The sequence below is a fragment of the Vulpes vulpes genome, chromosome 16, assembly GCF_048418805.1.
Source record: "Vulpes vulpes isolate BD-2025 chromosome 16, VulVul3, whole genome shotgun sequence".
Lineage (NCBI taxonomy): Eukaryota > Metazoa > Chordata > Mammalia > Carnivora > Canidae > Vulpes > Vulpes vulpes.
The window spans coordinates 7525818-7546210 of NC_132795.1; the positions used below are offsets into that span (position 1 = coordinate 7525818).

The 20393-nt window shown below is 45.8% G+C and overlaps 2 protein-coding genes across 9 annotated transcripts in view; both read right to left on the bottom strand.

Moving 5' to 3' along the window:
• Window positions 1–497: 497 nt before the first annotated feature.
• Window positions 498–2521, bottom strand: RPL37A (ribosomal protein L37a). The gene is made up of 4 exons (XM_072741712.1): window positions 2230–2521; window positions 1944–2072; window positions 1662–1744; window positions 498–637 (listed from the first exon to the last, which is right to left on the bottom strand). Exons 1-4 carry the CDS (start codon window positions 2431–2433, stop codon window positions 574–576), a joined length of 480 nt encoding a protein of 159 aa, XP_072597813.1. The 5' UTR covers window positions 2434–2521; the 3' UTR covers window positions 498–573.
• A 2216-nt stretch (window positions 2522–4737) lies between these two features.
• The window catches only part of SMARCAL1 (SNF2 related chromatin remodeling annealing helicase 1), a 62542-nt gene continuing 46886 nt past the window's right edge, over window positions 4738–20393 (bottom strand). For 6 of the 8 annotated variants that reach the window (XM_026002194.2, XM_072741705.1, XM_072741709.1 and 3 more), the window contains 4 exons: window positions 16148–16330; window positions 14875–14975; window positions 13825–13921; window positions 10171–11373 (listed from right to left, as the gene is read on the bottom strand). In XM_026002194.2, coding sequence (XP_025857979.2) covers window positions 11134–11373; window positions 13825–13921; window positions 14875–14975; window positions 16148–16330 — 621 coding nt within the window. In that variant the 3' untranslated portion in view covers window positions 10171–11133. Of the gene's footprint in view, window positions 8074–10170; window positions 11374–13824; window positions 13922–14874; window positions 14976–16147; window positions 16331–20393 lie in introns of those variants that run through there. The other 2 variants (XR_011997863.1, XR_011997864.1) reach the window with 2 other exon arrangements.

The window sequence follows — 20393 nt, forward strand, 5'->3', positions numbered from 1 at the left end:
TGTTAAGTGCAACTGACCATCTATTATCAACTTGAGTAATTCAATCCTGCCCATCCTTCTGTGCAAACTGAAAAATGGGAGAATGGGGTAGACAATCTGCAAAATTTGTCCTAAAATTCTAATTGTTTCATATGATTTCCTGAAAATGCAGATAAAACGTGTAATCAAGACAAAACACCTGAATCTTAGGAGACTGTACAAATTATCCTATCTTTAGAAACAAATTAAGCATGATTTAAAAACAAAAGTCCTCACGGTATGAACTAATTTATCTCAAAAAAGTTGAATTGGCAAGGATACACCTATAGAAAGTGAAGACACGTACCAACCTCTAAGTCTTAAACTCTATGTCACTTATCATTGGACTACAAGCAAAAAAAAAAGTGTATTAGGATAACCCATCTCAGCATGCTTTTCCAAAAAAATTAGGATTTTTCATTTTCAAGTCTTTTGAGAAAGCAGAATGTGACGCAAATTGAAGTTCTAATTAAGAAATCTAACAAGCCCAAGTAATTTTATTATATAAATTAACCCATTTATTGTTTGCGAGCCATGTTTCAAATGGTGGAGCTTCTACTGGTCTTTCAACTCCTTCAGTCTTCTGATGGCAGACTTCACTGTGACAGCAGAAGTGGTGCTAGAAAGAAAAACAAAGTTGGTACCAACATAATTAGCTACACTAACATGTGAAATGGCAAATGAGTAAATCCTGCCTTATTTTTATGTCACAATCTTAACGATGACGGATGGCCTCTTTGAACAATTAGAGCCGCGTCTTCAGGCTCTTGCAGAATTAGGGAAGACCCATCTCATACATCTGATTTCTCAAACGGCATTGAAAATATGAGCAGGGAGGAATGAATGGTTCCAAGAGGCTGACCGAACCTCCTTAAAAGGGAATGGACAGGAGGTCGGAGAAACTGATGCATTCTCAGATGCTGTAATAAATGACAGGTATCGAAAAGGCAGTGTCAAAATAGATTAAGACTCAAGTATATTTTGGGAAAACAGCTACTAAAACGACTAGGGGGATCCCTGGGTGGCGCAGCGGTTTGACGCCTGCCTTTGGCCCAGGGCATGATCCTGAAGACCCGGGATCGAGTCCTGCATCAGGCTCCTTGCGTGGAGCCCGCTTCTCCCTCTGCCTGTGTCTCCCTGATGAAAAAATAAAATCTTAAAAAAAAAAATTCATATCAAAAGATTCAGGAACCTGGAAAACCCACAACCATCACGTATGGCGGGTTCGGGAGCCAGTTCACTGGACCAACACAACCGAGAGCGCAGGCTTGGGGGTCTGCTGCTCCCACCTCGCCCGTCCCAAGGCACATACCACGCACGGACCGAGGACCTCAACGCTCCCCGTGATCTTGCCCTGCTGCAGTTTTAAATCGACTAAAACTCCCAGTCTTCACCGCAGTAGCCTCACACGGGGGGGCTCGCACGCGGCACGGCGCACGCCTAGACCCCGGCCAGACCCCGGCCTAGACCCCAGCCTAGACCCCGGCCGCAGCAAGGCCGCCTCCGCCTTCCGGCTCGGCCAGGAGCCCCAGGATCAGAGCCCTTGGAGGCTTCAATTTCCAGAACTGGATGCCCCGTGGTCTGATGCTGATGGAGCGGACGTCCCCGCCCCCGCCCCAGGCCGCCCCCAGGCAGGGACTCACTTGTAGGTCCAGGCGCCCCCGGCCACGGTCTTCATGCACGAGCCGCAGTGCCAGATGCCCACCGCCCGCCTCTTCATCTTGGTCTGCAAAAGAGCAGCGGCGTCCGCCCGAGAACCTCCTGCCTCGGCCCCGGGGGGGGGGGGGGGGGGGGGCGGCGGGGCCGGCATCGTCGCGCGGCCAGTGGCCGGGGAGGTCCGAGGTCCGACGCCCCCGCCCGCCCCCGCCGGCTCCCCCTCGGCTCCCCCCGGGCTCCCCGACGGCCTCCGGGCCCCGAGGCCCCACCTTGCCGCAGAAGGAGCAGGTGTACTTGGCGTGCTGGCTGATCTCGATCTTCTTCACCATCTTCCTGAGCGAGGCCCCGTAGCGCGTCCCGTATTTGCCCACGATCCCGACCTTCTTGGTGCGCTTGGCCTGTTGGGCGGCGAGACACAAGCGGCGTCACCGGGACCAGCACCCGGGCCCACCCGGCTCCCGCCCGGGACGCGCCCCGCGCCGCCCCCGCCCCAAGAAAGGTCGGATGCGGCCGGATAGACCCGCAGGCCTCGCCCGCACCAAGGCGCGCGCTCACCATGTCGCCGCCAGCCAGGTCGCAGCCCAGAGAGGAAGAGACTCCGTGCGCAAGCGCGGTTGAGGCGGGCGGGCGGAAGCGGCGGACCGGAAACCCAGCTAGGCCCCGAGCTCTATGCTCCGGAGGCCTCCTCGCCCCGCGGCCTGCTGGGGAATGTAGTTTTTCGTTTGTTTGTTTGTGGGCGTTCGGAGCTGACGCTTTCATTGTTTAAGCAATAGGGGTTTGCACGGGGTTGCTGCTAGGGATGCAGGAAGGTCAGGCTCTTTCTCGACTCGCTGGCTTCTCGTACGATGAATGCTAAAAGGTGGAAATAGCAGACCAGTGTTTCTCGAAATTTAGTCACTCCAACACTGCGTTTCCAGTGTTTGCAGCTTTGGCCATTATCGACTGTTTTAGCATTTATTTTAAAAACTGAGTCACTTTTTTGAAAGACTTCACAAAAACGAAGCGTGGTCCTAAGCCAAGTCTATGGAGTCCGGGTCGAATGTGCTACGTGGGTGTTTTTCCTAATAGGCATTAAAACCCACACCTAAATACCCAAGTGAAAAATGTCCATCGATGAAGCTATGGATATTGACCCCCACAGAACATTTTAAAGACATTACAGAAATTCTCAAATATAGACAAAAGTAGAAAAAGCAATAAGATCTACAAAAGCACATCTTTTAAGGCATAATAACTACATCTTAGCTTTAAGAAATGCTTTATAAACTGACTTGGGGAGATTGCTTTTATGTACGAATTAAATTTTAAAAATATGCTCATTTTGGGACACCTGCGTGGCTCAGGGTGTGACCCCGGGGTCCCGGGATCGAGTCCCACGTCTGGCTCCCTGCATGGAGCCTCTGCGTGTGTCTCTGCCTCTCTGTGTCTCATGAATAAATGAATAAAATCTTAAAAATAAATATACATTTTCAGCAATTAAATTATATATTGTACTCCTTGGCATTACAGTCTTGCTTTTATATATTGAAAAAAATTAACCTCTCGTTAAAAACTGCAACAAGAATGACGCCTAGAAACACAGCGGTAAGTACCTTGTTTCACACACCACTGCAACTGTGCAAACACATCTCCCCACTGGGGGAATAGGATGTGCTCAAAATCTTCCAGTTCCACCACAGCCTCCATGTACCCTCTGCCCCTTTAGGGTGAAGAATGGTTCACCCTAAAGGGCTGAGGGAGCAAGTCTGTCCTCCCTCAGGAGAGAAGTGCACTGCATTTTGGGGATGATTTCTGGACACCTTTCCACCAGACTATGCCCTGCTTCTAGAAAACTATAAATTAAAGCGAAACATATTCCTACTGGTGCAAACAAATGGGACTGGTGGAAGAAGAGTTCAGAAACAAGCACTCCCGTGGTCCTCCTGTTCCTGTCTGTGCCTGCAGGCTGAGCAGGAGTGAGGTTCACTTGCCCCGGGTGACTGTACAAACACGGCCAGCGTTGCACTCACTGAAGTGAGTGCTTCTGGGCTGGCTAGAGCCTAGTTCAGATCATTTAGCAAATTTACCGCCTCCCACCCCATCCCCTGTGTAGCCGCTTACGTCTCTGCCCTTCAGGGAGTCTGAGAAAGAGCAAGGTAGAAAGCATGAGTAAGAAATGCAGTAGAGTGGCTGAAAATGAGACACTCCATAATAGGAAGAAATTGTTCATGCCCAGAGCAATTTTGTAAAGACTGAACAATTCTCTCTAAATGGCAAGCTTGAGGATGTACAAATAGCACTCATGAAATCAGCTCTGAGTGGCTTCAGAGAACTGTGCTTTACAAAGTTTCAATTTGTCTTATCTGTGGGCTAATAAATCTCCACCCCCATTAGAGGACCATCAGGTGTAGAGATTAACTGTAATATGTACCCATAAAAGTCTCGGCAAAAATCTCTGCTGAGTCACCCCTGCTCATCAGGAGCAATCAAAACTCACTTTCGCTCTCAGAAAAAGAAGTTGAAAGTTGCATCTAGAGGAGAGTTCTTTTAGCTGTTGAGCCAACCAGTTGTCTTTGGGGCATATGGAACACTTGATTCTTGAAAGAAATCTGAGGTGCAAGCATCATCCCCAATTTATCTCATGCTGGAGACCAAAAGGGCTTATCGTGGAGTCCCAGGCTCCATTGCTGTTCCTTCACTTTGTGCCCAAAGAGTTCTTGCTTGCCCTACACTGAAGTGCCTGGTGGCCAGACAAGAGTAAAGTTGCACACAATTTTAAGAGCCCTGCGGGCCAACCTCCACAAAAGGCAGTGGACCCAGCAAGGGGAAGGTGAACCCTGCCAAGGCCAAGTCCTAAACACCTACGAAAAATCAGGTGTCCAAAATAGATTCAATGCGTGGATTCATTCCTTCTTCTCTTCTCTCCACAAATTTACTTTAAATTCATCTTTCTAGTTGTTTGCTTTTTGTTTTAATGAACATTTCGCTGGGCACTGACACGGTAATGCATCCATCAGGATGGGAGCTGCTAAGTAACTCTTAGAAGAGATAGGGTCGATCAGTATGAAGCAATGGCCAAATATATTATGTAAAATGAATCATTTTTAATATAAAGAGTTTGATACAATTTTTGTAAGAACAATTCAATGTAAATTTATATGCGTTGGGAATAAAGTACAAAGGCTCCCTCCCAAATTGTTTATATTAGTTATTACCTGTAGGAAGTAGGGCTAGGAATAGGAAAGATGAGAATGTAGGGCTTTTATTTTTTTTACTTATACATCTTTTTTTATTTTTATTATCTTTAAACATTTTATTTGAGAGAGAATGAGAGAGTGCATGAGCATGAGCGGGAGGAGGGGCAGAAGGAGAGGGTCAAGGCACTCTGCCCCGAGCACAGAGACTGATGTGGGGTGCCAACCCAAGACCCTGAGATAAAATCAAGAGTCATCAGATGCTTAACTGCTTAACCAATGGAGCCACCGAGGCACTCTGATTAGTTAATTTTTACATCAAATTTTAATAGTGAAACGAAGGCACTTCAGAGCACTGGATGAAGCGACAATCTTTTCAGTAAGTGATGCTGAGAAACTGCATATTCATATGGAAAAAAAATTCACCTTGACCTTATCTCACTCCATGTACAAAAATAATCTGCAATTGGGTTGTAAATCTAAACATTAAAAGCAAACCAATAAAGCTTCTAGAACATATTCGCAATCTTGGAGTTATGGTTACGTGTTTATTTTGTAATATTTGTTAAGCTGTAATTGTGTTTTATGAACTCTCTTATGTCTGATATTTCACACTAAAAGGGAGGGTTGAAAACAAAGAAGAGAAGTGCCTGGCACTCCATAAATCAGATGAATGGGTTGGTGGGGGGGATGTGGGCAGAGGGTGTTACAAAATCAAGTAACTGTTGGCTGTCATAATATCCCAAGCACTGTGAGTCACAGGCTTCTCAATGTTTTCTGCTACGATTAGGAATCCACTTCCTTTGCTGGGACCTCACAGGAAAACACAAAACCAAAATACACAGGTATGAGAGAGGCTCCAACAAATTCTCTTTAAGCTTCCATGCCATTTTTTTTTAACCTTGTAATCCTCCACACAGTAAGAAGTGAGAGGATAAAGCAGGAAATAAGGTGGGACTTGTTTTCATCCCTTTTGCAGTTTAAATTTCACCTAAAAAAAGCTTCAGAGAGCATCAAGGTTCTGGGGCATCTGGGTGGCTCAGGTTGTGATCCCAGGGTCCTGGCTCAGTGGGGAGTCTGCTTCTCCCTCTGCCCCTCCACTTGCTCGTGCTCTAAGTAAATAAAGGCTTAGGAAGAAAGAGAGAGAGAAAGAAAGAGAGCAAGCAAGCATCAGGGTTCCAATAGGCAAGAATGCACAGACGAGGCAAAACCTAAGAGCCAGCAGTGAGGAGACGGCACCGCCAGCTCTGTTTCTTAGCTCTCCCTCTGACCTAGAAAAAGGCTTGTGGGAAGCCAAGAAGGAAAAGACATGATTTATTCAAGTACAAATGGATCAAGGCTAACAGGATCACTGTTCCCTCTAGGAGTCTTCCTGGTGCCAGCCCTAGAGGCAGGAATTAACCAGGGTCATTCAGGGAACGATGACCCTGGTGACGGCGGGGACCAGAAGTGGGATGAGATAGGCCCAGATTCCCAGAAAATACACTGGATGGTGGCAGGTGTGTGTCTGGACTGAGATATGAAGAAAAGAAGGTAAAGGAGTTAGTGCAGAAATCCTTCCTTAAGCCCAAAGGCATTCACTCTTGATAAGTAAGTCCCAGGGTCTTCTCTGAATCACACAGAAATGGTTGGGTGGTTCTCAACAAATTCTAGAGGTATATTTGGGATGGTATAACTTGGCATATACAGGCTTCGTGGTATAAATAAAATTTGCTTTGGAGGACCTCAAGGACATCTCAGAGAGAGCGAGTCTTTCTCCAAAGCAGCTGAAACTGAGGTTTAAGCAGAAGCTTCAGACGAAGGTTCAACAGGCCATATTTACTAAGACTACAGACGAATTGTGGTTTCAAATGTGCACACCGAGTCGCAAGGACCAAGGGCAAAGTCTCCCAATGGCAGACAAGGATCTGACACCTTGCTGATAGCAAGGGCCACTCTGTGTGGCAGGCCACGCAGTAAATACAGCAGAGATTTATTAATTCAACAATGGTCGGTGAGTCTCCTAAGCAACCCTGGATATATGTCTCAAAATCACTTGCACATTTTCCTTTATTATCCCTAGGGTAAGGAGGAACTATTAAGAGAAGTTAAGGAATGAGATGCTACGATCTCATTCTCTGAGACTCTAAAGAACTTGACCAAAGTCCAGCGGAGCCCATGACAAAGCTGTACCCAATCTTCTTTGCATGAGCAACAGGCAGGTGGCAGTCTCCGGAGAAGTCCACAGACTCACAGAAGAGGGCTTCCTAATGCTTCTCAAGCCATGTGATACGAGCAATGGGAGCAGAGGCTGTGCACAGGCTCTGGGGCAGGTGAGGAAGAGATGCTCCTTTCTATACCTCTCTCAGCATCTAAGGGTGATCCAAAACCTTTCTGCTTCCTGGGCCTTAACTCATTCCGCAGATTTTCCCCTAATGAAGTGATTGTATTGTTTCCATGAACGAGCCACCAAGATTGCAAAAATCATTACAAAAACCTCATGAGTAACGTTGAGGTAGGATTTTAGCATTTCTTTTCCTACAGATTCTGTCCCCGATTCTGTCCCCATTGGGGCCCCTCCCAGTAGGCCACCCAGTGCACAATCGACTGTGTCCTTTTCCGGATCTATGCTGATTGCTGTGTCCATTGCAGATTGATTTTGGAACTCCAAGGGCAGCAACCATCAAGTGATGTAGTTGGCTTTCCAGAGCACCCACTCCTGAGGGGACTTGGTACAACTTACTTGATGACACAGCAGCCATTGCTCTTAATTACTCTTAGACAAATATTTAAGTGGCTGTTTGGGACAAAGTTAGAGTAAACTTTAGAAGGACCCAATTACTTGTCCTCTGGAAGCTTCTGACAAGTCATAGCCACTATTATAAACAAACTGGTACAGCTAACAAAATTTAAAAATAAAACAGAGAGCTGAAGGTAATAAGACAGTGTAAGATGACTTCAGGTGACCTAGAGAGCCCAGGTGAGTACTCTCTCTCAGGCCTTTGACTGTTGATTTTCTCTAGGTATCACTTGTTCTTGTTTCAGGAGGTAATAGAGGAAAGCAAAGGCCTAGTCATGGAGATGTGGCACCACAGCAGAGCTCCTCACGGCAGGGCACACTGGCGGAATGCAGGCTCAGCTGCTCATCTCCACAATCCTTTCCAGAAAGCCAGGAGAAGCAACTCTTGCCCTTTAGATGTGGGTGTTCAGGCTGGATTTCCTGAGGAGCTCCGACCCTGCAGAGAAACTCACAGCAGATCGATACAGTGATTAATAGGAAGCTCAGTAACCAAATGCCAGGTTTGAGTGAGGAAGGCAGAGAGTCAGCCAGTTATGTCCCAAGGCCTAGGCTTCATACAGGACACGGCCCCAGGGTCCAGATCATACAAAGATGTCAGGATGCCCGACGGCTCCTGAGCAGCAGTGAAGGGGGTCGGGTGGCTCTCAGAGATTCCTCTCTCAGTTGGAGCTATCCAGAAGTCCAAGAGAGGAGACCGAAAGGCACAAGCAAATGGTGTGTTCCAGAGTCTCGTTCTGGTTTGAACAGTTAGCTGGGAGCCTGCAGGGAAGCCAGCTCAGGGTGACAGCCAGGGCCGAGCCCCTGAGGAAGGCAGGCACGAAATAAACTGCTCACAGACCCGCCAAAGCACCACGGAGCCTCGTGGTGTAGAAGTGTGTGCCTACCCTAGAGTGGGCTCTGGAGCGGTGGCCTGGCTGTAGTCCTGCAGTAGGTCCACTTCCTAGGTCAGACTCCCTTGGCTCGGGGTCTGCATCTGCACAATGAAGACCTGCCTACCTTCCTCCGAGATGCGGCTCACTGCATCAGTACATGTACAGTGTTTGGCCCGGTGCCTGGCACCTAGTCAACAGTACAAGAGTGAAAACCATCCAAGTCTAACAAACAAATGCACACACAGTCGTGCTGGAACGCAGACATGCTGCACTGCTGCCAGGAAAATTGGGCTACCTCTAAACCTTTGCTTAAACCCGGCCCACGGTCTATTGACAATACCAAGAAAGCAGCACCGCTTTCCTTTTTGAAACACTTTTTTAAAAAAATCCCCCTCCTGGACACCCATTTTGGTTTTCTTCTTCTCCTCCTTTACTGTTTGGTCTCCTTTTTCTCTTCCCAATCCTAAATGGTAGAGTGCCCTGGGGTCAGTTCGTTCAGCTTTCTTCCCCACCCCATGCCACCTTACCTGCTCAAGCTCCTCCAGCCCCATGACTATAAACACCGTTTATAACAGGTGAGGGCAAAATTCGCAGCTCTCGGTGTGACCTTCTCCTGCTGGAGACCCAAATCCTACAGCCTGTGGACTGAGACCAACTGGAAGATGTGGCCAAGTAGAAGCTATTTGCCTCCTGAAGCTGGGCAGGAAGCTTCAGTCCTTGACGGGGGAGCTGGGTGGGTTGCCTCCATCTCCAACCCAACGAGTCCATAACCAAACCCTTGATTTTGGCCTGATGCCCAACCCATCTACCCTTCCCCATCTTTTCATTTTTATTATTATTTTTTTTAATATCTCAGTCAATGGCACTACAGCTTTGCTCAAGCCAAATCCTAGGTCTAAGTATTGACTCCTCCGTCCTCTTCTCAAATGCCTCTTGGTCAATCCATCTCAAACTCACTCAGCTCTACAATCATCACGTACCCAATCCAAGCGCTTCTCACCTCCTTCACACTGCTGCTCCACTGGGCCACACCCCAGCATCACCCCATGGTCAGCTACAATGGCTCACCAGCCTCCTCTCAAACTATTCCCCCGACTACCCCTCCTGATCTATTTTCTACACATGAATGGGAGTGATCTTGGATTTTTAAATTCATTTTTTGAAGTGTTTTTTTTTTTTTTTTTAAAGAGAGAGCATGAACGACGGCAGGAGGAGCTAAAGGAGAAGGAGAATCTCAAGCGGACTCCATGCCAGTGTGGGGCCCAATGACAGGCTTGATCTCAGGACCTTGAGGTCACGACCTGAGCCAAAATCGAGAGTCAGACGCTTAACCGCCTGAGCCACCCAGGTGCCCCTGGAGGAATCTTTTAAAAATATAATCAGGTTGCCTCATATCCCTGTTCAAAACCAGTCAGCGGCTTCATATTCAAAATTAAATCATTCCTTACATGACCTCAGGGGTCCACATCATCTGGCCTCTGTCTGTCTCTTCAGTGACATCACCTCTAACGATGCCCCTCACCCCTCACCATTCTTTAGACCCGTGCTGCCCAACACAGGAGCCACCAGCCACAAGTGCACCTGAAACAAGCACGTGAGGTGTGCTCTCAGCATCAATACACACTGGGTTTTAAAGACTTAGCAGGGAAGGAAAAAAAGGGAGAACATAATAGCAAGTTTCTCAGGAAGTTTTTAATAGTGATTGTATGCTGAACTGAGTATTTTGAAGAAACTGAGTTGAAGAAAATATTACTAATTTCCATCCTTCATTTTTTAACACTTTTAGAAAATTAAAATCATGTCCATGGCTTGTGTCAGATTTCTACTGGGTGGTGCTGCTCTAAGCTAGGAGTTAGCCAATCATGCTTCTCAGGCCAAATCCTGCCCACTGCCTGCTTCTGGACGGCCGGTGGACTAAGCAGTTTTTACATGTTTTAGTGACTCAAAATGAATCAAAAGAATAAGGTTTTGTGACACACGAAAATTGTATGAATTTGAATTTCAGTGTCCGTAACAGAGTTTTACGGGAAAACAGCCATAATCATTTGTTTCTGGATTACCTACGGTTGTTTCTGCCCTACAGCAACAGAGTCGAGTCATTCCTACACAGACAACCTGGCCCGTAAAGTCAGATATGACTGCCTGACTATTTACAGAAAAAGCTTGCCCCCTCCCGCTCCAAACCCTTACCTCCGTAACTGCTCTCTTCTTCTTAGGATGTGTAACTATGACTTTTCCTACAGATAGAACTTCTGCAGAGGTACAAGCTTTCTTCTCTTTTGTTTGGTGAATGGCTGCCGGCACCTAGAACGCTGCCTGGCACATATCAGGTGCTCTATAAATATTTGTTGAACCAACAAATTTAAAAATCCGGATTTCAGAGGCTGCGTGGGAAGCATCTCGGTACTTAAAACGCCCCAACTGTCACTACTGCAGCCTGCTGTCTCTAGTCCTCAGCCAGAGAAGCCAAGGATAAGACCCTGCACACCCGCGCGGAAAGGCCAGAGAGGCAACTCCGACCCCCAGCCTGGTAACAGACGCCAGCACTGCTGTAACGTCGAGGATGGTGCAAGTAGAAACCAACACCTTATGTTAACGAGTTCCATGATTTTTAAATGCCTTTTTCCTCCCCCTCTTACAGGGGAAAGGTAAAGCTGTCAAAGTTATCAAAAAACTCAAATCTCCTTTTCTTCACGGGGCTGCCGGTCAACATGGTCCCGTCCGGCGTGTCTCCCAGGTCCTGGGAATCATTTCCAGGCGCACCCGAAGCACTTCTGGGGTCAGAGGATTCCGCGGCCTCCAGGAGCTCCAGGTCGCTTCCATCTTCCTCGAAGGACTGCTGGAAGAGGTCATAGATCTGCTGCTGCTTTGGGTCCTTCATCAGGGAGGGGAAACAAAAGGTGAAAGTTGGAGCGCGGCTCCAGCACCGACTCTTGCTCTGCCCGAGGCTGGGGTTGTGGGAGGACACAGACGGCTGCACATTGCACATCACTGGGTGCCCACGACTGCGCGTGCAGCCCACGCGGCCTTACCGCCTGGTGTCGTTTCTTCTCTGCTGCTCATGGGGTGAAGGAAAACCCCTTATGTTGGAAATGGCTTCTTCCTTCTAGCTTTCCAAATCGATACTGAACCAGCTCCCAAGCCCCCACTTCCTACAAAGCCCTTCTGTACTGAGGGTTTAGGTTGCAGTTCAACTGCCAACCCACATGCTCCACCACCGCTTGCACCTAATTTTCATAGTTAAGAAAACATGCACATACGTGACACACTGAGTAGAGTCCCCTGCCTGTTTCTGGCTACCTGAAATCTGCCAATGATCCAAAGGCCCATGAGCTGCCTCTGTGCTCTAAGGCCACGGTGTACTGTGAAAATCAGGCCCAGCAGTTCCAACTACAGCCCGTCATGGGCTCGCTATCACCCCTTAGCTGATCTGTCCCAAATGTGTATTCCCAACCTGACCATCTTTCATTCCTGGTGGGTTTTCAAACATCTCCATGGCCATCTTGGTTCCACTAAACTAAAGCTGTTTAGAAACCCAAACCATCTTTCCTCTCAATCCTACATCCTCAAGCCAGTAACTCTTTTCCAAAAGCCTAGTTTTGATGGTCTACCAAACATTCTTCTCCTCGTCTCCCTGGCTTGCCATCCCCAGGGCGTCCTATCTCCACACATCAACCTCACAGCAAGTCGGCCTCGCCCGTCTGTTCCCTCCACAATGTTCCACAGGCACAGTCTTTATTACCTGGGTCACAGCACCTGGTACCTGCATGGATTTGCAACGGCTCTCCTGTGCTTCCCACTGCGGGCCTCTTTCTGTTTCAGTCCCTGGCAGCTCTCTGCCTCGATGATTTCTGCCCCCTGGCTGTCCTTTAACAGGATTTTCTTGTCACATCTCACAATCCCCCCCCCCCCGCCCCCCCCCCGCCCCCCCCCCCCCCCGCCCCCGTATCTACCTCATCAGAGCTCCTCCCTGGCTTTTCAGCTCCTTCATCATCGGGTCTCAACCCAGCTGGTCTGTTTCCTCACTGCTCCTAACAGAAGCCTCCACGCATTGGTGACATGAGGCCTTTGAAACCTGGCCTGGGGAGCAGTCTTTTGAGAGCTCAATTACCCAATGAACCTGCACCTTACATTCCCTTGCCTTTCAGGATGCCAGCCTTCCTGACCAGACAAGGAGTGACATTAAAGGTCATTAAGGTCAACCTCACATGATCTTCACATCTTCCTCTAGAAATCTCATCAGCCTCTATCTGAACAACTGCAGGGTTAAGGAAATGCCTCCCCACAAGGCAGCCTGTTCCAAGTAAAATAACTGTTAACCTGCATTTGAGTATTTGAGTATGGTGGTGGCAATACTGTGCGCTAACGTGGAGCATGCTTGATTAATGGAAGCAAGGTCCAAGATCTGATTAGGATTTCACTTCCCCTCTGGGAAGGCATGCTGTCTTAGCGAGAATAACCTCTTGCTTTAATCTCCTGTTAGGAGGCAGCATTTTCTTTTTCTAATAGTTGATGAAATTTTCAGCTCTATTTTAATAAAAAAATAGATATTAATCAAAATAAATATTGATAAACTGCATTCATATTATCTTGTACTTTAGGCAGAAATTCTTAACTAAGAGTAAGTGAAGGTAAAGGCAGTAGGAATAAATGAGTTAGTTCTAAATAGACTCATTATTGAGTTTGAGAAGGTTAAGAATCCCTTAAAATTAAGTCTCCTTCTTTTCAAAGGGCATATAATAACAAAGTCTCTGTGAAAATATTTACCATTCAAGTGAATTAGAGTTCTTTAAAAAGCTTAAAAATAAGGTTGTTTCAAGTTAGCTTATTAACTGTTTATGAGGATAATTTATACTCTACATTTAAAAATATGATATTTGGGGTTTCTGGCTCAGCCAGAGGAGCATGCCAACTCTTGATCTGGGTGTCATGAGTTTAAGCCCCATGTTGGGTGTAGAGGTTACTTAAAATATGAATTAAAAAAAATAAAAATATGATCTCTAAGACTTATTTATCTCGATCATTACATTTGAAAGGAAGCATTTAGTTACTATATCAATGTAAATGAAAGATCAAATCCTCAGACTCTCTAGTCTTCCTGTCACTCAAAGATATTGCTGATTTTACTCAGACTCTGATTTTGGGCAGTTCCATGAGAAGGAGAAGACACTTGGTTTTCAGAGGAGCTACCTGAAGGCCACCATTCTGCATGAGGCTGAGTGAAATCCCCAGGAGTGATCCACTTCTCTTTCAGGACCCAAGGGCTGAGGAGACAACTCAACAGCTCCCCCCACCCCAGTGGCAAGGAGCCATTTGCTGGTGTTACCTTGTAGAAGTAATTAGTAGCTTCTGTCATTTCTGAAAAATTGGTCTCAGAAAGTCCGGCTTCACCCAGAACTCTAATCTTCTCTTGAATTAGGGGCCTGTTGGGGAGAAAAGAGCTGCGGTGAATACAAGCTGCACAGAACCAGCGGGATTAAAAACAGATCACCCTCCTAGTTTTTATGGGACTGAGGCATGCTGTTTCACTTCTTTGGAGCGCTCAAGGTACAAACACCCAACCTAAAATATTTCTCTCTTCTGTAAACCAATTTAGCGTTTGCATCATTAGGTTCAAAATTCTTTCTACTGGAAGATGTGGAGAAAATAGATGTCTCATTACAACAAAATTCTGAACCTGGTGCTGAAAATGGCCCCGCGGTTATGAGCTACCCAATGATCAAATCAACAAATCCAAAGATGTAGGAGTAGGGACAACCTACACGTGTGACAAAGGTAAGATCCCTTAGTCACAAGGCTGGAAACAGAAATGAGTAGTAGAAACTAATGAGGTAATCAAGAAACTTAGTATTAGGAAAGGGGTAAGTATGACTAGGAAGGAGCATTTGGATACTTTCTGCTTAGGTAACAGACATGAACCCCAGGGTTGAAAAATTTTACCCTAGTTCTAAGGAAGCCCCATGTGGCCCAGGGTGAGCCACTTCCTCCCAGTGGTCAGCTGCAGCACTGTATGATGGCCTTATTTTACCGATACGTGCCATGAAGGAGCAGAGGGCAGTATGACCATGTCTCAGCAGAGTCTTCATAGCTGGGACGGAGTGTCTTACAAGCAAACCTGCACATATACTTCTTCCCCCCTCCCTTGTCTCAGGACACTGGGAAAGGAGCCACATCCCCTTATCCCTCATGCACCCAGCAAGTCATGAGTGAATGCTGTGAAGAAGGCCCGACATGGTCATGGTGGAAGTGGGAGGGCATTACTCCTGGGTCTTCTGCATGGGTCTCTGAAGACATCAGCAAGAGCAGAAGCAGTTAGGGAGCGAAGGAAATACATCACAGGCGTCAACCCTTGCTTAACCCCAGTGGCCAGCCATACCAGAGGTAGTCATCAGCTGTGCCTTTCGCCACGAGGTAGTGGATGCTCACAGAGCTCGACTGTCCGATTCGGTGCACCCGGTCCTCAGCCTGAAGCAGCACCTGTGAGGTACAGGGATCAGGATGTGTGCAGGCCAAGGCCTGAAGGGGCTCAGTCCACCACAGTAGGCAGTCCCCTGCCTCCGAGCCCACCACACCCCTCTTCCGAAAGGACTTCACTCCATGACCCAAGTCAGCAGGCTGAGAACCTCTACCTTCAAGGAAGCTGTCACCTTACATAAGAGAGAATCAAACAAAACTAAAGTTCTGGGGTAATCTAGAATCTATAGCCAGACAGCTAGGGGCCGCAAGGAACGAACGGCAAGCTCTGACCTGCCAGGAGGCTATGCTGAAGGGCAAATGAAGGAAGCCTGGCACATTTCCATTCTTCTTGCCATGTAAGAAACCATTACCTTGTAAATAAGCAAACATATCACAACCAAGGGAGAGGCCCTATATGATTAAGGGTAGTGTGGTTCTTTAATATGGCGGTAAGCCCTACAATAGAGAGGCCCTATATGATTAGGGGTAGTGTGGTTCTTTAATATGTAGGTAAGCCCTACAAAGCCCAAAAGCATTGTTTCCATCCCATATGCTTTCAGCCTAGAAGTCTACGTGCCCTATGTGTGGCCAGTGACATATATCTGCTATCACAGCTCTCTGCTCATCAGATGAGGCCAGTGGACACAAAGACCACGTTCAGGGAACACCCAGAAAGGTCGCCTGTCATGGCTGCATCGACTAAGCAGCTTGCAATGATGGCTAACAGATGGCACAGGCTGGAAGCCCAGAGGCCTGGGCTGGGGTTGCTGTAGCTGCAGGCTCCCCTTTGGGGATAGCTGTGCATGTGAGCTCTCTGTGCCCCAATTTCCCCTCAGAGGGAGGACTCCTAAGATTCCTTCCAGCCTTCTAAAACTTCAATATTTCCTTCCATAACATGGAGTCGATACTCCTACTACTTAGGAGACTGCTGTGAAGATCTAATAAGTAGCCAACAGATATGCAAGGCTTCACTTCTTTTAAGACTGGTAACTGGGGGAAAAAAAAAAAAAAAAGACTGGTAATTGGGAAGTATAAAACATGTTTCTGAGGCCTAACAGAAATGGATGGAAGAAGACAAAACTGGTGCTAGGGAGAGCGCCCAGAGACCTACTCTGCCCAGACTGACGCTCTCGCTCCTTCTGCCCCACAGCCACACGCACACCCGGGGAATTCGAGTCCCCTGTGTCCCTTACCCCTGGATTCCAAAAGAGCTCAGCAAACACCACCAGGTCAGCCGAGGTGAAGGTGAGGCCCATGTTGGCAGCGGTGATGGACAGCACGGCCACAGCGTGCTTCTCGAACAGCTGGAACTGCTGGCACAGGTCCTCTCGGTCCGCCGAGGAGGTGGAGCCATCTATGTGGATGTGTGGCACGTGCTGCAGGGACAAGGGCGGGAAGTGAGGTGGGCTGCACCAGTGCCCGGGGCTCGGCAGCCGCGGCTCTGAGGACAGAGCCACGCTGCTGTTCTAAATCAGATCACAGGTCTGTCACTGCTTTCATAGCTTCTTGTCTTTTTGTTTCACACTGAGTTTTGTGTTGATGGGATTGTAGATGCACATTAGTTGAAGCAAAAATACAGAGATTCCTTGAACATCTGGCCCACTTTCTCCCAGTGGTAATATTTTGTTAAACTATAGTAAATCACAACCAGGATGCTGACTTTGATACAATGTACTGATCTCATGCCCATGTCCTCAGTTTTACTTAAACTCGCATGTGTGTGTTCTACAGTGTTATCACTGTGGGTTTCCACGTTATCTCCTTCATAGTCAAGACACTGAACAGCTACAGGAGCCTGGCAGGCTTGGTCGGTACAACAAGCGACCTGATCTTGGGGTTGCGAGTTCAAGACCCATGTTTGGCATAGGGCTTACTTGAAAGAAACAGGAAAAAAACAGACACTGAACAGTTCTAACACCACAGGGATCCTTATAGCCACACCCACCTCCCTTTGCTTCCTGCCCCACTCCCAGGTCCCTTTCACTTTAAGAATGTTGTATCAAAAACAACAACAACAACAAAAGAATGTTGTATCAATGGAGTCATAGAGTGGGCGACCTTTTGGGATGGGCTTTTTTTCACTCAGCATCATTCCCTGGAGATCTAACCAGGGCACTGCAAGTGGTGGTGGCTCATTCCTTTCTTACTCCTGAGTAGTATTCTGTGGTGTGGATGTACCACAGCGTGGCCTTTCACCTCTGGAAGGACACGTGGGTCGGTCCAGTTGGGGCTACAACAAATCAACCTGCGATGAACATTTGTATACAAGTTTCCATGTAAACACAAGTTTTCATGCCTCTGAGATGAATGCCAAGGAGCTGACTGCTGGGCTACATCTTCCTTACGTGTCCGATTTTTATTTTCTTTTAAGGGGCAATTATCTATTTTTTTCCCCCTAATGATAAAGACAAGCATTACAAAGGAAATACAAATATGGGGACTATTACCAATCTATTTTTGCGAGGCGCTCTCTTCTCGATGTGTACAATAACATTTATTTATTTTTATTTTTTGAATTTTTATTTATTTATTTATTTATTTTTATTTATTTATTTTTAAAAAGATTTTATTTATTTATTCATGAGAGACAGAGAGCAAGGCAGAGACACAGGCAGAGGGAGAAGCAGGCTCCCTGCAGGGAGCCTGATGTGGGACTCGATCCCAGGACCCCGGGATCACGACCTGGGCCGAAGGTAAATGCTCAACCACTGAGCCACCCAGGTGACCCGTTTATGATAATTTTTAAACACAAAGTTTTATATCCTGCTTTTCTCCAATAAACATTATATTGTAAATAAACTAAACTATTAAAGTTTTCTAAAACATCATTTTTAATGTCCAAATAATATTTCATTATGTGGCAATAGTATAATTTATCCATTCAAGTATTTCTTCATATTTGGGAGATTCTTTTTGGTTTTTTAAAGATTTACTTATTTATTTGCCAGAGAGAGAGGGAATATGAGGGGGGAGAGGGGCAGAAGGAAAGGGAAAGAGAATCTTCAAGCAGACTCCTTGCTGAGAGCAGAGACCAACACAGGGCTGGATCTCACCACCCTGAGATCATGACCTGAGCCGAAACCAAGAGTCAGACACTTAACTGACTGAGCCACGCAGGCACCCCTGAGGGAGTCTTCATCTTCACTGATAAAGGATGGGCTGGCGAATGTCCACCAATGGGTGAAAGGATAAAAACCATGGTATATGCATACAACAGAGTACTTACTCAGCAGTAGGAAGGAATGTACTGATGATACTTCAATAACATATATGAATCTCAAAATATGTTGAGAGAAACCAAATTAAAAAAAAAAAAGAGTACACACTGAATCATTCCTCATTTATATAAAGTTCTAAAAATGGAAATTAGAGTGACAGAGAACAGGTCTGTGGTGGCCTGGAGGTGGGTGGGCAGCGAGAAACAGGAGGGATTACAAAGGCACAAGGAAACCCCTGGGGCCAACAGCCATATTCACTATGAGCTCAAACTCACGACCCTGAAATCACAACCAGAGCTGAGACCAAGAGTCAGATGCTTACCGACTGTGCCACCTGGGCGCACCTTTGAGGTCTCGATTCTTTTTTTTTTTTTCCAAAGATTTTACTTATTTATTCATGTGAGACACAGAGAGAGAGAGGCAGAGACATAGGCAGAGGCAGAAGCAGGCTCCCTGCTATATTCAAGAGATCCGAGGCAATTAATTGGAGAACTATCAAAGCATTAGAGTCTGTACTCTAACCCTACTGTTAGGGTGCTTAAATTCCATATAAGTATACTAAAATAAGTTGCTATTTTTATGTACCAGCTATAATTAGTAAATACACAATGGGAAAAAGATCAAGTTCAAAGCAACATAGAAAGTACCTAATAGTAACGTCATCAAGAAGAGCATAGAAACCAATGAAGAACTGGAGAGACTTGGCCATGCTCCAGTGCAAAAACTGTAAACATTGTGATCCTTCCCAAATGAATTTGTAGGTTTAGCTCAGTTCAAATAAAACTCCCAATTGGGCATTTTAAGGGAACTTCATATTATTATGCTACAGGAGTTTCAAAAAATAATCAGGAGAGATATCTAAGGCAACTTGAAAAAAGAACAAAGTTGATAGACTTGTACCTCCAGATATTAAAATCTATTATAAAACTCAGCCATGCAGGTCCAAAAACTGGTAGTCAGATGGGTGGAATAGAATGGATAGCTCTCTTTAGTATTAATAACTCTTTTTATATTCTCTTGAATATAGTGACAGCTCTGATTTTTCCTTTTCAATAATTATAGCTTTTAATTCCATTGGCTGGCAACCTGCATGACATCATATACAAAATTCAAACCCAGGCGGATTAATGAACCACCTCTAAAATTTTCAGGACAAAAAATTATAGGAGAAAATCTTTATGACCTTGAGGAGGGACAGATTTTTTAAATCATTCATAAAAATTAAAAACCACATAGGAAAAACTAATAAGCTGGAAATGTGTTTCAGTTGTAACAAGTAAAAATTAAACATTATGTTCACTAAAACTTCAACAAAATGAAAAAAAGTTAGCTAATATCCATAATTTCAAAAGAGTATTTCCAAAGTGGTAAGAAAGAAACAAACCATCTAACAGAGAAACAGGCAAAATATTTACAGAAGAGAGCCAGAAATCACCCATAAATATATTAAAGGATACAACTGTTAGTGGCAGTCAGGGAAATGCAAATTAAAATAAGAAAGAGCACAGATTTCATTTCACTATATTGGCAAAAGTTTAAAGTCTGATAATACTAAGTGTTAATGAGCATGCAGAAGAGCAGAAATTCCCAAATGCTGCTGGTGGGATTATAAATTTGAATTGCCAGCGTGGGGAGAAATATGGCAATACCTGGTAGAGTTGAAGATGGGACTATCCAATGGTTATGCAAGATCATGCCTGGACATGTCCACACATGCATATGCATATCTGTACTCATATAATAGCAAAACTGTAAATGAAATCCCATATCCATCACCAGGAGAATGGATAAACTGTGCCACAGTGACCCAGTGAGATACTATTCTGCAGTTATGGTGAATGAGCTAATAGCCGTAATACTACATGGAAAAATCTCAAAAATAACATTGAGCGAAAAGGTAAATTTCAGGATACTCCCATATGCTGCCATTTCTGTAAGTTAAAATATACATCTAAGAGAAGACCATATATGAAGAATATGTACTTTTTTTTTTTTTTTTTTTTTTTTTTTAAGAATATGTACTTTTGAAGTAAAGTATGACAACGTGGAGGGAAGGACTGGGGACAGTGGTTACATCCGGGGAGGAGGACAGAGAATGAATTCAAGGGCTGCTGAGGGGCCTAAGTATGGTATTACTTAAAATATACACTTTGAAATAAATACAGCAAAATATTTAATTTATTTTATATAAAAATTAAAATAAGGTGCCTGCTGTATGTTT

Bases quoted from the DNA above. Each gene is read 5' to 3' on its own strand.
- RPL37A (XM_072741712.1), bottom strand. From the start codon at position 2,433: ATGAAAGCGTCAGCTCCGAACGCCCACAAACAAACAAACGAAAAACTA. The intron at 2,073-2,229 runs GTGAGCGCGCGC...GCCGCCCAACAG, and splicing joins ACCTGGCTGGCGGCGACATG to GCCAAGCGCACCAAGAAGGT. The intron at 1,745-1,943 runs GTGGGGCCTCGG...GCTCTTTTGCAG, and splicing joins CCTGCTCCTTCTGCGGCAAG to ACCAAGATGAAGAGGCGGGC.